Source organism: Chiloscyllium plagiosum, unplaced genomic scaffold, assembly GCF_037043375.1.
Source record: "Chiloscyllium plagiosum isolate Xiang-an unplaced genomic scaffold, Cpla_swu_hap1 HiC_scaffold_17, whole genome shotgun sequence".
NCBI lineage: Eukaryota > Metazoa > Chordata > Chondrichthyes > Orectolobiformes > Hemiscylliidae > Chiloscyllium > Chiloscyllium plagiosum.
In genome coordinates, this window is record NW_028270155.1 from 37,117,576 (window position 1) to 37,132,591 (window position 15,016).

The window sequence follows — 15,016 nt, forward strand, 5'->3', positions numbered from 1 at the left end:
TGACCTTTTCATCCAGGAATACCTAATTAATTGGCCACCATGTGAATGCACGTAGTCAGTTGACCTAGCTGTGAGTCCCACATTTCTGGTCGCACAGTTGGGACACTTAATGCTACTGGAAGATTCTGATTACAAATACAACGTCAGCCTGGAAGAATAGTCTTATTATACATTGGAACAACAAATGGAGAAAAATGGCAGACATGTTTACAATTATGAAAGTATGGTTGGTGTCAATGAATATTTAGTTCTTGAGAGGTCCTGAGTAGAAGGAGCATTTTAGCAGGAATAGATGGAAAATATTCTGAATAGAGAGTGAAAAAGAATATTTTTGTATAGTTATGAGGCTTTGGAATGCATTTCTAGTGTAACCTGGATAAAAATTGTCAATATTAAACATCAAACTGGATAGTGGCTAAAGGAAACAGAGGAGCAGTGATATATAAGAAAACCAAATAGATAAAAAAGAATAAAATAACTTGCTCACATTGAGAGTAAGCATTAGCACAAACTGACATGTGCCAAGTGGCTTAATTCCAAAATTGAACTTCTCTGTACTTCCATGCAAGTGCAATCTGTCTCCTCACTTTGCTGATGAGTTAAAAAGGAAGAAGAATTTGAATTGAATTGAATTGAACTTGTTGTCACGTGTACTGAAGCACAGTGAAAAGCTTTGTCTTGCAATACAGGCAGATCACATAGTTAAGTAGCATAGATATGTAAATAATAGGTAAACAGCAGCAAAAACAAAAACACAGGTACAGGCGAATGTTAAGTATGTGAGTCCATTCAGTATTCTAATAACAGTAGGGTAGAAACTGTTATGAAAGCGGCTGGTGTGTGTGTTCAGGCTTCTGTACCTTCTCTCTGATAGTGGAGGTTGTAGAAAAGCATTGCCAGTGTGGGATGGTTCTTTGAGAATGCTGGTGCCCTTTCCTTGACAGCGGGCCTGGCAGATGGATTCTGCAGATGGGAGGCTGGCCTTTGTGATTGTCTGGCCTGAGTTTACCACTCTCTGTAACTGTGTCTGATCTTGAATGGTACAGTTGCCATATCAGGTAGTGATACATCCAGACAGAATGCTCTCGATGTTCTATAAAAGTTGGCAAGGGTATTTGCTGTCATGCCAAATTTCCTCAGCTGCCTGAGGAAGAAGAGACATTGTTGGGCCTTTGTAACCAGTGCGTCTACATGAAGAGTCCAAGAAAGCTTGTTGTGGATGACCACTCCCAGGAGCTTGACGCTCTCCACTCATTCTATCTCTGTGCGCTAATGTGTAGGGGGGCATGAGTAAATCCCACCGAAAGTCAACAATGAGTTCCTTGGTTTTGCCGACACTGAGATCTAGGTTGTTCTCAATGCACCATTTTCTCAGGTCTTCCACCTCCTGTCTGTAGTCTGTTTCGTCGCCATCTGAGATTCGACCGACTATGGTGGTGTCATCAGTGAACTTGTTAATAACATTAGTCTGGTATTTGGCGATGCAATCATGGGTATACAGTGAGTACAGTAGGGGGCTGAGTTCGCACCCCTGGGGGGCTCCAATGTTGAGTATTAATGAGGATGAAATATTGTCCCCAATCTTTATTGATTGTGACCTGTGGGTCAGGAAACTGAGGATTCAGTTGCAGAGAGTGTGGCTTTGTCCAAGATCACCAAGTTTAGTAATCAGTCTCAAGGAGATAATAGTGTTGAAGGCTGAACCGCAGTCAATGAGTAGATTCTTAAGTGAAGGCCAAGTGATATGGCATCTGACGTGGATCTGTTGGTCCAAATGCAAATTGGAGTGGGCCAAGAGTAGTGGGGAGGCCCAAGTTGATTAATGTCATGACCAGCATCCTTCCAGCACCACTAATCCAGAATCTGGTTTCCAGCATCTGCAGTCATTGTTTTTACCTAATGTCATGACCAGCCTTTCAAAGCACTTCATGACCACCGAAGTTAGGACCACTGGGCAGTAGTCATTGAGACAAGCTGCATGAGTCTGTGAAGGCACAGAGATTATATTGGTTCTCTTGAAACAGGCAGGGACAGTGCCCTGCTGCAGGGAGGGTTGAAGATATCCTCTGCTAGTTGATCTGCACATGCTCTGAGTGCATGGCAATAGACAATAGACAATAGGTGCAGGAGTAGGCCATTCTCCCTTTGAGCCAGCACCACCATTCGATATGATCATGGCTGATCATCCTTAATCAGTATCCTGTTCCTGCCTTATCTCCATAACCACTATCCTTTAGAGCTCTATCCAACTCTTTCTTAAATGAATCCAGAGACTGGGCCTCCATTGCCCTCTGGGGCAGAGCATTCCACACAGCCACCACTCTCTGGGTGAAGAAGTTTCTCCTCATCTCTGTCCTAAATGGTCTACCCCGTATTTTTAAGCTGTGTCCTCTGGTTCGGGGCCTGGTACTCCATCTGGTCCCATCGCTTTCCTTGGATTCACATGAAGGAAAACTGATCTGACCTCTGATGCAGTGACTGTTGGGATAGGTTTGTCAGGACTTGTTGGAATAGGTATTACCTCTCCGCCGAAGTTCTGCTCAAAGTGAGTATAGAAGGAGAAGAATTTCAAGGCCCTGTAGAGGGAGCAGGAGAATGCTGAGAATGGAATAGCTGGGGCTTTTATCCTTAGAACCCAGAAGATTAAGAGGAGATTTCCTTCAGGAACTTGAGACAGTGAGGTGAGAACACAATTTCAACTGGAAAATCGGAAAACATAAAGCTTGGTTCACATTAGTGCACAGCTGTCAGATCAAAAGCAGGGAAAAGTGAAAGATGTTCTTTTGATGCATGAAAGGTATCAGGTCCTGAAGAATCATGTAGTGGATACGTGCATTACATCTTATTTGGCCTTACAGTTATTTTGTGAGTATTTATACTACTTGTTGTCTGAGGTGCTACCTGCTGTCTTTCATAAGGCTTTGGCAGGCACCATCATGGCTGCCGGGATGGCTGCCTTCATTTTTCCTAATGAAGGGCTTATGCCCAAAACGTCGATTTTCCTGCTCCTGGGATGCTGCCTGACCTGCTGTGCTTTTCCAGCATCACACTCTTGATGCCCACTATCATGGCTGCCAGCTGCCTTTGCCACTCACATGCTGCAGACAGCTCCCACCTCATGGAAGTGTTCTGTCTCACCAATTGTGCACTGAATTTGCATATTTTTAATGAAAATTTTTCAAAATATTGGTCTGTGAACAACAGGGTCAGGACTCAGAAATTATACAGATTTGATAATCAAGCCCAATGTTCAGGTTTGTGATATTTCATCAGGAATGATGAAAGATTAGGTTTGATTTTCTCTCCACAGATGCTGCCAATCCTGCTGATTAATTCCAGCATTTTCTGCTTTTTAAAAAAAAATTTCCATCATCTGCATTATTTTATTTTCATATCCAAAATAAGGTAAATTTGGACATTAAAGTAAACTGTCGTAGGGTACAGACAGGTCAACAGAGGTACTGGTATCATACAGTGCATCATCAAACGGGGAACAGTAGGCATTTCATTTGGACTTATGAGCAAAAGGAAAAAGATCCTGAGATTATTTAGGTAACAATTACCTGATGCAATTTAGGGAGTGCAGGGATTTTCTGGTGAAGAAAATTAAGATGGCAAATCTCTATGCAACAGAAGATGGTCAGTGTTTGTTTGCCTCTGACTGGTTTATATTTAATATTACTATTGTTATCAGCTATTAAATAAGGAGCTAAATCTTGTTTACTCCAAGTACTTACTGTTTGCGCTACATTAGTCTTTATAGCTCAGATTTTTAACAGCACATCATTTGAAACATATCTGTGCCAGTCAACAAAGGTCTGACTACACTACATTTTCTAGCTCTTTGCCCATAGTCCTGGAGGCTATGACAATGCAAGGGAATATCTAAATATTGATAATGTTGCAAGAATTTCTGACTCAACCACTTTTCAGGCAGTGAGTTCCAGATACCCACCTTTCGGTGAATGAAAACATTTCTCTTCATCTCTCCTCTTAGCCTTCTACTTCTTACCCTAAAACCAGGTCCTTGGCTATTGACCCTTTAACGAACAGGAATGCCTTCCTAGCCATCAATCTATACTTTTCATAACCTTTTACATCTCCATTACATGTTCTCTCAATTATTGCAGCTTCAAGGAAAACAATCCCAGTCTTTCCAATCTTTCCTCCTATATCATACCTTCCAATACAGGCAGCATCCTGGTGAATCTCCTCTGCACCCTCTTCAATGTGACCACAACTCCAGCTGTGGGCCAGTCTGTGTTTTATACAGTTCTAGTATAAACTCCCTACATTTTCATTCTGTGTCTCAGCCAATAAAGCCAAGTATCCTATATGCCTTCTTGACCACCTGCACTGCTACCTTCAGGGATCTGTGGATATGTACACCAAGTACTCACCTACAATACTTTCCAGGATCCTATACTATTCATAGTGTAATCCCTGGCCACTTCAAGTGTGTTACCTTACACTTTTCTGAACTGAATTCTATTTTCCACTGCTCTACTCAGCTGACCAGTCCAATACAATCCTCCATATTATTATTTTTCATGTCATCAATAAGCTTCTTGATCATACCCTCTACATTTATATCAAAATTAATGTACACCACAAACAGCGAAGGCTCAGCACTGAGCCCTGTGGCACCCCACTGTTGTGAAGGATGTTGAACTGACAGTCAGAAGTCATACAACACCAGGCTATAGTCCAACAGGTTTATTTGAAATCACAAGCTTTCAGAGTGCAGCCCCTTCATTAGACTTCCAGTGAAAGAAACACCTATATCGAACATACCCTACTTCATGCCTCTCAGACATTTTTGGATCCAAAGAGTCCCTTTGCCTTGAATCTCATAAGCTCTTACTTTCTTGACCAGTCTGCCATGAGGGACTTTATTAAAAGCCTTGCTAAAATTCATGTAAATTGCAACATTGATTTTTTTTAGGCATTAAGTCAGATGGTCTTTTAACAGTAATAATTCACACAATAGCAATTAACTGTGCAAGCTTTGCATGTTGCTACTCAGCAAAATAAACAGCAATTTAGCACAATACATAATTAAACTTTGGTTAAATACTAATTTCTATTCCAGTGATTTACACAAGTTTAAGGAAAGTCCAATTTAAGTAAAGATAAATAATTTGATGAGGCAGTTTTAGTGAATTCATGAATGCCTTACTTATATTAGAAATTAAGTTTGTAATTATTTGTAAATGTATTGTTGGCACCACTCCACACCCCTGCTTGGCAAACCTAGCATCATTACTAGATTACAGAATTCGATTCTGCTGGAAGTTTGATGGAACTGGAATACTTTGGGACAGGAGATGAGTTCATGCTAGTGTTGGCCTGGGCTCAGTCTGTTGCCTGTGATTTAGGAAGATGTGGATTCAAGTTCCACTCCAGAAATTTAAGTGTATGCAACAGAATTTTCCTGTCCCTCCTGTGAATGGTGGGAAAGGTGAGAAGATACTGTGAGAATTTTAAAAATCAGATGTTTGATGTTGTGAAAACTTCTACTGTTTTCCCCTTCAAGTTGTAAAAGGCGACTTCAGAACTGAGTGGTGACTATCTTACTTCCATACATTTGCAGTTCATTACAGCTCACTTTATTTAAGATGGCCCTTCATCCCTCTTACCTTGCTATTGATGCTGAGTACCTGTGACTAGAGTGTTGGAGAGCATGGCCATTTGAATACCCAGCAACACAGTGTGCTGGTGCTGGGTCTCCATGGTGACCACCACCCTGTCCATGGACCCAGCCAGACACATGCATGCCAGAGTCATAATGTTACCAATAACATTGGTGGCTCCTCCAATTTTTGATCAGGTTTACCGAGTACCTCTGTGAAGCCTGCCTAATGTTCCTTTACCATGCATGTGCAGGTGGACAAGGTCACCCACGGCAAATAACAGGAAGATCATCGCCTACATGGAATTGAGTGGGTGCCTGGTCTCCAGTGATCCTTTAAGTGTCAGAAATCTTTCTTTCTCAACCAGCTGCAGATACGTGCCAGTCATGTGCTCACTGCATTGTGTTCCTCAGTCTCATTTAGCACTGAGGTGGAAGTCTCTGAGCAGCTGGAGGCCTTGTTGGTGCACTGTTGAAGTGTTCCTCGGAAGTGGAGCTGCCGATGAGGGTCTTTGGCACTGACTTCTTTCTGAGGGTCAGCTGGATGGCACTAATGCCCAGATTAGAGAAGAGAGGGATTAGAGAAGAGTTGTTCAAGAGGGATATAAGCTTGTGCACATGAAAGATGAGTGAGCACTGGTGATGATGGGAGAGCAGCACAGCACAATGAAGCTCATTGGATTTGTTGGCAATTGAGGACTTCTATCCCCATGTGATCAGTCAGACTCTTCATTTGCCAAATCCTGGATTTGTCTTTGCCTGGTTATGGGCCAATATTCCCTGCAACAAGACTATAAGAGGGATTGACTGAGATGGAAGTGGATGGAAGAGTAGTTAGTGACAATGCATAGGCACAAGGCGGGGAGCAACATATCAGATAGTAAGTGAGCAGGTCGTACAGAGGGTCGATAGTGTCAGTAGTTTGGGAGGATGAAGAGATTGAGAGCTGTTCAGTGGACATAATGCACACAATAGTGAGAACTATAACCCATGAGGCTTGGTGGTATCTGCCTGCAGAGAATGGTTTCCAGCCTATGAGTATGGGGTAGCAGAGAGAAGATGGTAAAACATATCCTTGCAGAGCGCAGAAGATCAATTACCTTCTCACTGCACTGCTGGACGTTTCTCTTACCAGGGACATAGCACTGATCTAGGCTGCAATCTGTGAACCGTCTGGCTTGATCTGATATCATGGCCTCCCATGGCTGTTGATTGGAAAAAGATTGCTCTCCTCTCCACCATCCCATTCACCGACAAATCCAGGTCCCTGTTTGTGAAGCAGGCAGAGAGCTATCCTTTCCTCTGGACCATTTGTTGAATGTTGAGGCTCAAGCATCACAGTGTGAGGGACAGTTCCTGGTGGGTAATACCTGAACTGATGTACTGTTCACTTTTAAATATGGCACTTGAGGCCTGAAAGCTGGTAGATCCCAGCAGTGGCAAGCAATTCTGGTTCTGTGGCCATGGGATTCCTCAAAAAAGGTGTCCAAGAGCGTAGTGAATGAGGTGAAGGGTAAGAGACTGTGTAAACACAGTCATGCTGAGCCTTTGCAAACCCAGTGCCATAAATCTCACTAACTGAGAAAGGGAAAATTCTGCCCATGAACTAGGGTCATACTTAGAGCAATGCAAAAAGAATGCTGAGCTGTCAGTGACTCTTTATTTCTTGAATAAGGCAAGAAACCAAGATCCTGACCACCTGTGCAAGGCGGATCGAAAAGATTCAATGCCAATATTTGAAAAGAAGCTGAGGAATTCATTTGGCGTCTTGACTTATTGCTTAATTAAGCATCTTGCAGGCCTTATTATGTTTGTGCGATCTGACTGTTCTCAAATTGATTACTGCACTTATCTGTTGTAATTATGATTAAAGTGTACTTCATAGGCTGTGAAGTGGTTTGAGCTACCCTGAGTGAAACATGCTATACAAATGCAAGTCCTTTTGTATTAGCAATGTGATGTTTTAGAGGAAAGGTCTCTGAACTTCACATAGTATGAAAGGAGTAGAATTAATTCACAGTCTGTGCTGAACCAGCTGATCTCAACTTGATGGGTGCTGGTGGATGCAGCTTCTGGGCATGTTATCTGGGCTGGTGATTTCAGAGTATGAGAAAGCAGAAAATTAGTCAAATTTCCATCTTCTCATGTCCATGCACCAACCTGGAAATGGCAATACATGTATGTTTGTGTGGTGGTTGAAGACAGCATTGGATCTGGCTGTGGTATTCTCCACAATAGCTGAAAATGTGTGGCTGGAAAAGCGCAGTAGGTCAGGCAGCATCCAGGGAACAGGAGAATCGACGTTTCGGGCATAAGCCCTTCTTCAGGAATGAGGAAAGTTTGTCCAGCAGGCTAAGATAAAAGGTAAGGAGGAGGGACTTGGGGGAGGGGCGTCGGAAATGTGATAGGTGGAAAGAGGTCAAGGTGAGGGTGATAGGTCAGACTGCGGTGGGGGCGGAGAGGTTAGGAAGGCGGTGCTGAGTTCGATGGATTTGACTGAGACAAGGTGGGTGGAGGGGAAATGAGGAAACTGGTGAAATCCGAGTTCATCCCTTGTGGTTGGAGGGTTCCTAGGCGGAAGATGAGGCGCTCTTCCTCCAACCGTCGTGTTGTTGTGGTCTGGCGATGGAGGAGTCCAAAGACCTGCATATCCTTGGTGGAGTGGGAGGGGAAGTGTTGAGCCACAGGGTGGTTGGGTTGGTTGGTCCGGGTGTCCCAGAGGTGTTCTCTGAAACGCTCCGCAAGTAGGCGGCCTGTCTCCCCAATATATAGGAGGCCACATCGGGTGCAGAGGATGCAATAGATGATGTGTGTGGAGGTGCAGGTGAATCTGTGGCGGATATGGAAGTTTCCTTTGGGGCCTTGGAGGGAGGTGTGGGCGCAAGTCTTGCACCTCCTGCGGTTGCAGGGGAAGGTGCCGGGAGTGGAGGTTGGGTTGGTGGGGGGTGTGGATCTGACGAGGGAGTCACGGTGGGAGTGGTCTTTACGGAATGCTGATAGGGGAGGGGAGGGAAATATATCCTAGGTGGTGGGGTCCGTTTGGAAGTGGCGGAAATGACGGCGGATGATGTGCTGTACATGGAGATTGGTGGGGTGGTAGATGAGGACCAGTGGGGTTCTGTCCTGGTGGCAGTTGGAGGGGCGGGGCTCAAGGGCGGAGGAGCGGGAAGTGGAAGAGATGCGGTGGAGGGCTTCGTCGACCACGTCGGGGGGGAAATTGCGGTCCTTGAAGAAGGAGGCCATCTGGGTTGTACGTTTTTGGAACTGGTCCTCCTGGGAGCAGATGCGGCGGAGACGAAAGAATTGGGAGAATGGGATGGCGTTTTGACAGGGGGCAGGGTGGGAGGAGGTGTAGTCCAGGTAGCTGTGGGAGTCGGTCGGTTTGTAGTAGATGTCTGTGTTGATTCGGTCGCCTGAGATAGAAATAGAAAGGTCGAGGAAGGGGAGGGAGGAATCTGAGACTGTCCAGGTGAATTTGAGGTCGGGGTGGAAGGTGTTGGTGAAGTGGATGAACTGTTCAACCTCCTCGTGGGAGCACGAGGCTGCGCCGATACAGTCATCGATGTAGCGGAGGAAAAGGTAGGGGGTGGAGCCAGATTCGCGACCTCCACGGCTATGGGAAATAACTCTGTCTCTGTGGTCACCGCAGCCACTTCCGCCCCCAGTGACGTTACTAACCTACACGACCCCACGCCGATCTCCACGCCTAACCCCGCCCCCCGCCGTGTTCCGTCACCACGCCTAACCCCGCCCCACGACGATCTCCGTCACCACGCCTAACCCCGCCCCTTCGCCGATCTCCGACTGCATGCCTAACCCCGCCCCCATGCCTATATCCGCCCCCACGTCCAACCCTGCCCCTTCGTCGATCGCCATCACCACACCCAACCCCGCCTCCACACTGATCTCCGTCCCCACCCCCAGGCCTAACCCCGCCCCCACATCCAGCTCCAGCCCCACACCAGGTCCTAGCTCCCAGCCCTGCCGTGTTTTCACCATCCCTCCAGACCTACCCCTCTCTGAGGATGAAAGATCAGTCCTCAGCAGAGGCCTCACCTTTATTCCCCTACGCTCTCGGATTAATGAGTTCAACACACGGCGTGACATCGAACAATTCTTCCGCCGCCTTCGCCTCCGCGCCTACTTCTTCAACCAAGACTCTCGCCCATCCTCTCACGACCCCTTCTCACGTCTCCAACACACCCCATCCACCTGGACACCCCATGCTGGCCTCCTACCTGCCCTCGACCTCTTCATAGCTAACTGCCGCTGCGATATTAACCGCCACCTGAACTCCCCCACCCCTCTCACCCACCCTAACCTCTCCCCCTCGGAACGCGCAGCCCTCCACTCCCTCCGTTGCAACCCCAACCTCACTATCAAACCAGCAGACAAGGGAGGCGCGGTAGTAGTTTGGCGCACCGACCTTGACACCGCTGAGGCCAAACGCCAGCTCGCAGATACCTTCTCCTACTGCCCCCTTGACCATGACCCCACCGCCCACCACCAAACCATTATCTCCCAGACCATCCATAGCCTCATCACCTCGGGGGATCTCCCATCCACCGCCTCCAACGTCATAGTCCCACAACCCCGCACCGCCCGCTTCTACCTCCTGCCCAAAATCCACAAACCTGACTGCCCCGGCCGACCCATTGTCTCCGCCTGCTCCTGCCCCACCGAACTCATCTCCGCATACCTTGACACGGTCCTGTCCCCCTTAGTCCAAGAACTCCCCACCTATGTTCGGGACACCAACCATGCCCTCCACCTCCTCCATGATTTTCACTTCCCTGGTCCCCAATGCCTTATCTTCACCATGGACATCCAGTCCCTGTACACCTCCATCCCCCATCACGAAGGACTCAAAGCCCTCCGCTTCTTCCTTTCCCGCCGTACCAACCAGTACCCTTCCACTGACACCCTCCTTCGACTGACTGAACTGGTCCTCACCCTGAACAACTTCTCTTTCCAATCCTCCCACTTCCTCCAAACGAAAGGAGTAGCCATGGGCACCCGCATGGGCCCCAGCTATGCCTGCCTCTTCGTAGGATATGTAGAACAGACCATCTTCCACAACTACACTGGCCCCACCCCCCACCTTTTCCTCCGCTACATCGATGACTGTATCGGCGCCGCCTCGTGCTCCCACGAGGAGGTAGAACAGTTCATCCACACCTTCCACCCCGACCTCAAATCCACCGCATCTCTTCCACTTCCCGCTCCTCCACCCTTGAGCCCCGCCCCTCCAACCGCCACCAGGACAGAACCCCACTGGTCCTCACCTACCACCTCACTAACCTCCATGTACAGCGCATCATCTGCCGTCATTTCCGCCACCTCCAAACGGACCCCACCACCAAGGATATATTTCCCTCCCCTCCCCTATCAGCATTCCGTAAAGACCACTCCCACCGTGACTCCCTCGTCAGATCCACACCCCCCACCAACCCAACCTCCACTCCCGGAACCTCCCCTGCAACTGCAGGAGGTGCAAGACTTGCGCCCACACCTCCCCCCTCACCTCCCTCCAAGGCCCCAAAGGAAACTTCATATCCGCCACAGATTCACCTGCACCTCCACACACATCATCTATTGCATCCTCTGCACTCGATGTGGCCTCCTCTATATTGGGGAGACAGGCCGCCTACTTGCGGAGCGTTTCAGAGAACACCTCTGGGACACCCGGACCAACCAACCCAACCACCCGTGGCTCAACACTTCAACTCCCCCTCCCACTCCACCAAGGATATGCAGGTCTTTGGACTCCTCCATCGCCAGACCACAACAACACGACGGTTGGAGGAAGAGTGCCTCATCTTCCGCCTAGGAACCCTCCAACCACAAGGGATGAACTCGGATTTCACCAGTTTCCTCATTTCCCCTCCACCCACCTTGTCTCAGCCAAACCAATCGAACTCAGCACCACCTTCTTAACCTGCAATCTTCTTCCTGACCTCTCCGCCCCCACCCCAGTCTGACCTATCACCCTCACCTTGACCTCTTTCCACCCATCACATTTCTGACACCCCTCCCCCAAGTCCCTCCTCCCTACCTTTTATCTTAGCCTGCTGGACAAACTTTCCTCATTCCTGAAGAAGGGCTTATGCCCGAAACGTCGATTCTCCTGTTCCCTGGATGCTGCCTGACCTGCTGCGCTTTTCCAGCCACACATTTTCAGCTCTGATCTCCAGCATCTGCAGACCTCACTTTCTCCTCAAAGATATTCTCCACAATAAAACATCCTTTCTGCAGTTTTTTGTTGAGGCTTTCAAAGGAATCACAAGATATGGGAAAAGGAGCAGAGAGTGACCATCAGTCATAAATCTGTACTATGGAGAAAGTGTCAACATCTTCAGGAAGGATAGAGAAAGAAGAAATTGATGATAAAAGCAGGTATACAAATGAACTTGCTTGGAGAAATGTTTGTTTGAAGGTTTGCTACATTAACAGAACATTTGAATTACAGAAGGAAATGGTGATCAAATAGAGAAAATCCAAATCACGAGGAAATTATGAAAACCACAATATTTGATTTGAACTGTGGTTAAGATAATTCTGGTTTCATAGAAAGGTTTTACTATACCTCCAAGTTAGGATCTGCAGGTACATTTTGCAATTACGTTTGCTTACCTTCAATGTAACTGCTCTCACGAATGGATTTTCTATCATTCTAGGCAGTGATTTTGGAAGGATTTTTCATTGAGCTGTGACCAATTTTATACAGCAGGTCAGTGCATTGCCAATGAGAACATACAACCAACAATATGCCACTGCACAAGAATGAACTGAATATGAAGCTAGATTTCCTGTAACAATTTGTACCACCATGTTTTCCTTGTTAAAATATGTGCATCTATACTTTGACACAGAAAAATGACAGATGTTTGAGACTTTGGCAGAAGCATACCAGAAGACTAACAATTAGGCTGACATGCTAGATTTGGGTTGACTTTTTGTGGGCAGAACTTCCACCTGCTCAAAATATTGACATAAGCACAGCTAAAGACTCTTTGCACTCCCTATGTCCTGAATTTCAATATGACTTGTTGGAGAACAGAGAACCACTTTGATTTATATTGGTGTTGCTGCATAGACCCCTAAAGAAAAATGGTGAGATTTAAAAAGAAACAAAATAAGGAAATGGCTAAGAGAGCAACAAGTTATCATGTGGTGGTGTGGTGTCTGGAATTTCAGCTCCTCAGATAAGCCACCTTCAGCTGGACTTCCTATCTCTTCAATAGGTGTGCAATCCCGATACTCAAAAATGCTAATGGTATCTATGTTGCACAATTTCTATTTGACTTTGGAAAATCCACAGGATTTTGCAACCAAAGTCCTCAGTGAGCTTATCTTTGTACTTTGGTGCATTATTCATTACAGACCATCAGAGCCAATCTCCTTACCTAAATTGGCAAAGATTTCATTCTAATATTTTATTGTAATAGCTCAGAATGCAGTTACCTAATGCAGATAATATAATCAAAACAAGGTTTTCATTCTCTCAATCTTGTTTTGAGAGAGATGGGATACTGCAAAATAACTAATAAGGGTTTACTGGATTGAAACTAAAATCACAGCTTGGAATAACAATTGGCCCAGGAACAGTAAATAAAATGGCTTATTTTGTGCAATTGGTGTCACCCAAATGATTGTGGTGTCTTTTCAGATAAATGAATTGGATTTGTTCATGAGGTGAAATTGTTGATGGCATAAAATAACAACATGGGTTAACTGTACAAATGATTGTAAATGAGTTCAGGAGCTTTGTGGATTGGACAGATGAATGTCAAATAAAATTGAGTGCAGTGAAATGTAAGTGGATATATATTTGGAGCAAGCAAAGGAGAGGAAATATAGGTTAAATGATAACACTTTATAAAGAAGTACAACTGCAGAGACTTTGGGTTCAGATCAACAAATTTTCAAAAAAGGAGGCCAAGATAATGAACCTTTTTAAATAATGTATGGGAGCCTTGGTATTTTCACTGGGTTAATAAAAACGTTCGAAGACTTCTTGATTATCTCTAGGGTATCTCTTGGAATAATTATACAAAACATTCTCTCAAGAATCACAAATAGGTCATATGTATTCTATCAATGAATAAATTTTGCCCAAGCTGTTGACAGAATGGGCTAAATGGCCTTTTGTTCATTGTTTTCTTGTTAAAGCATTTTTTTCTCCTTTATGCCTCTCCTTGTAAAGGTTGGCTTGATCAGTGGTGTCAGTCTCATTGTAGGAACAATGATTGGCTCTGGAATCTTTATCTCGCCTAAAGCTGTTTTATCCAATACTGGAGCAGTGGGACCTTGTTTGATTGTCTGGTCAGCTTGTGGAGTCCTAGCAACATTAGGTAAGCAAAAAATAACATCCTAACCAATTTGTTTCAGACCACAGATATTCTAACCAGTCATAGAATAAAGAGAAATTGTTGCAAAAAGAATGATGTACTTTGGAATTTTATAATATTTTTCCTTTACAGCAAAAATCAAAAAATAATTACAATATCTCTCAACTGCTGAGGAAAGGATATGATTAGACATGGAAATAATTAATAATCTATACAGTTAAAGGTTTACATCTTTTTTAGAGCCATAAAGAATGGAAAAGTATCTATTATCTTATGAAGATGAAATGTAATGCTTGATTAAAAATTCCCAGTCATTAAAAATGAACCACTATTTGTTCGCTTTCCATAATATTGTTAAAAATCAATTCAAATAAAAATTTCACAAGTCACTTATAAACTCTCAATCCAAATGTCAAAACCTTTCACCAACTCCCACAACAGTTTCTCATTTTGAAGATTAAATATGCAATTATACAATGAGCACTCAAAATTATGAAAGAATTCAGAAAAGAGTGTAAATGTACCAGGCTATTATTAACCAGTTCAAAATACTCCAGGAATGAATCAGTGCAACTGTTATTGTTCTACACAACATACTTCTTAGTGTCAGCTTTATTCCTAATAAGCAAATTCTTAATAATTAAGAAGCTGAAAGGTTATCATGGGTAGATGGGAATGTAAAGTTATCAGCCATGATTTTATTGAATGGTGGGCAGACTCAATGGGCTGAATGGCCTATTCCTACTCTTAATTCATATATTCGTATGTCCCACAAATGTTTGGTCCCCTACCCAAGGGAAGACTTCCAACCTAATATGGTGGAGGGTTGTTTTTTAGGACTGGACGCCTGTGACCAGTGGTGTTTCAGTCGTGGGTCCACTTGTGTTTGCCATTTACATAAGTGATTGGATGAGAATATAGGAGGCACGGTTAATAAGTTTGCAGATGACACCAAAATTGATGGTACAGTGGACAGTGAAAAGTGTTATCTAAGAGTACAATGGGATCTTGATCAAAAGGCTAAGAAATGGCT

At 45.0% G+C, this 15,016-nt stretch overlaps 1 protein-coding gene across 3 annotated transcripts in view; it reads left to right on the forward strand.

The window, feature by feature from the left end:
• Positions 1–15,016, forward strand: part of slc7a9 (solute carrier family 7 member 9) — a 64,211-nt gene that overhangs the window by 14,799 nt on the left and 34,396 nt on the right. For all 3 annotated transcript variants that reach the window (XM_087995566.1, XM_087995567.1, XM_043706833.2), the window contains one exon: positions 13,839–13,986. In XM_087995566.1, the coding sequence (XP_087851692.1) occupies positions 13,839–13,986 (148 nt within the window). The remainder of the gene's footprint in view (positions 1–13,838; positions 13,987–15,016) is intronic.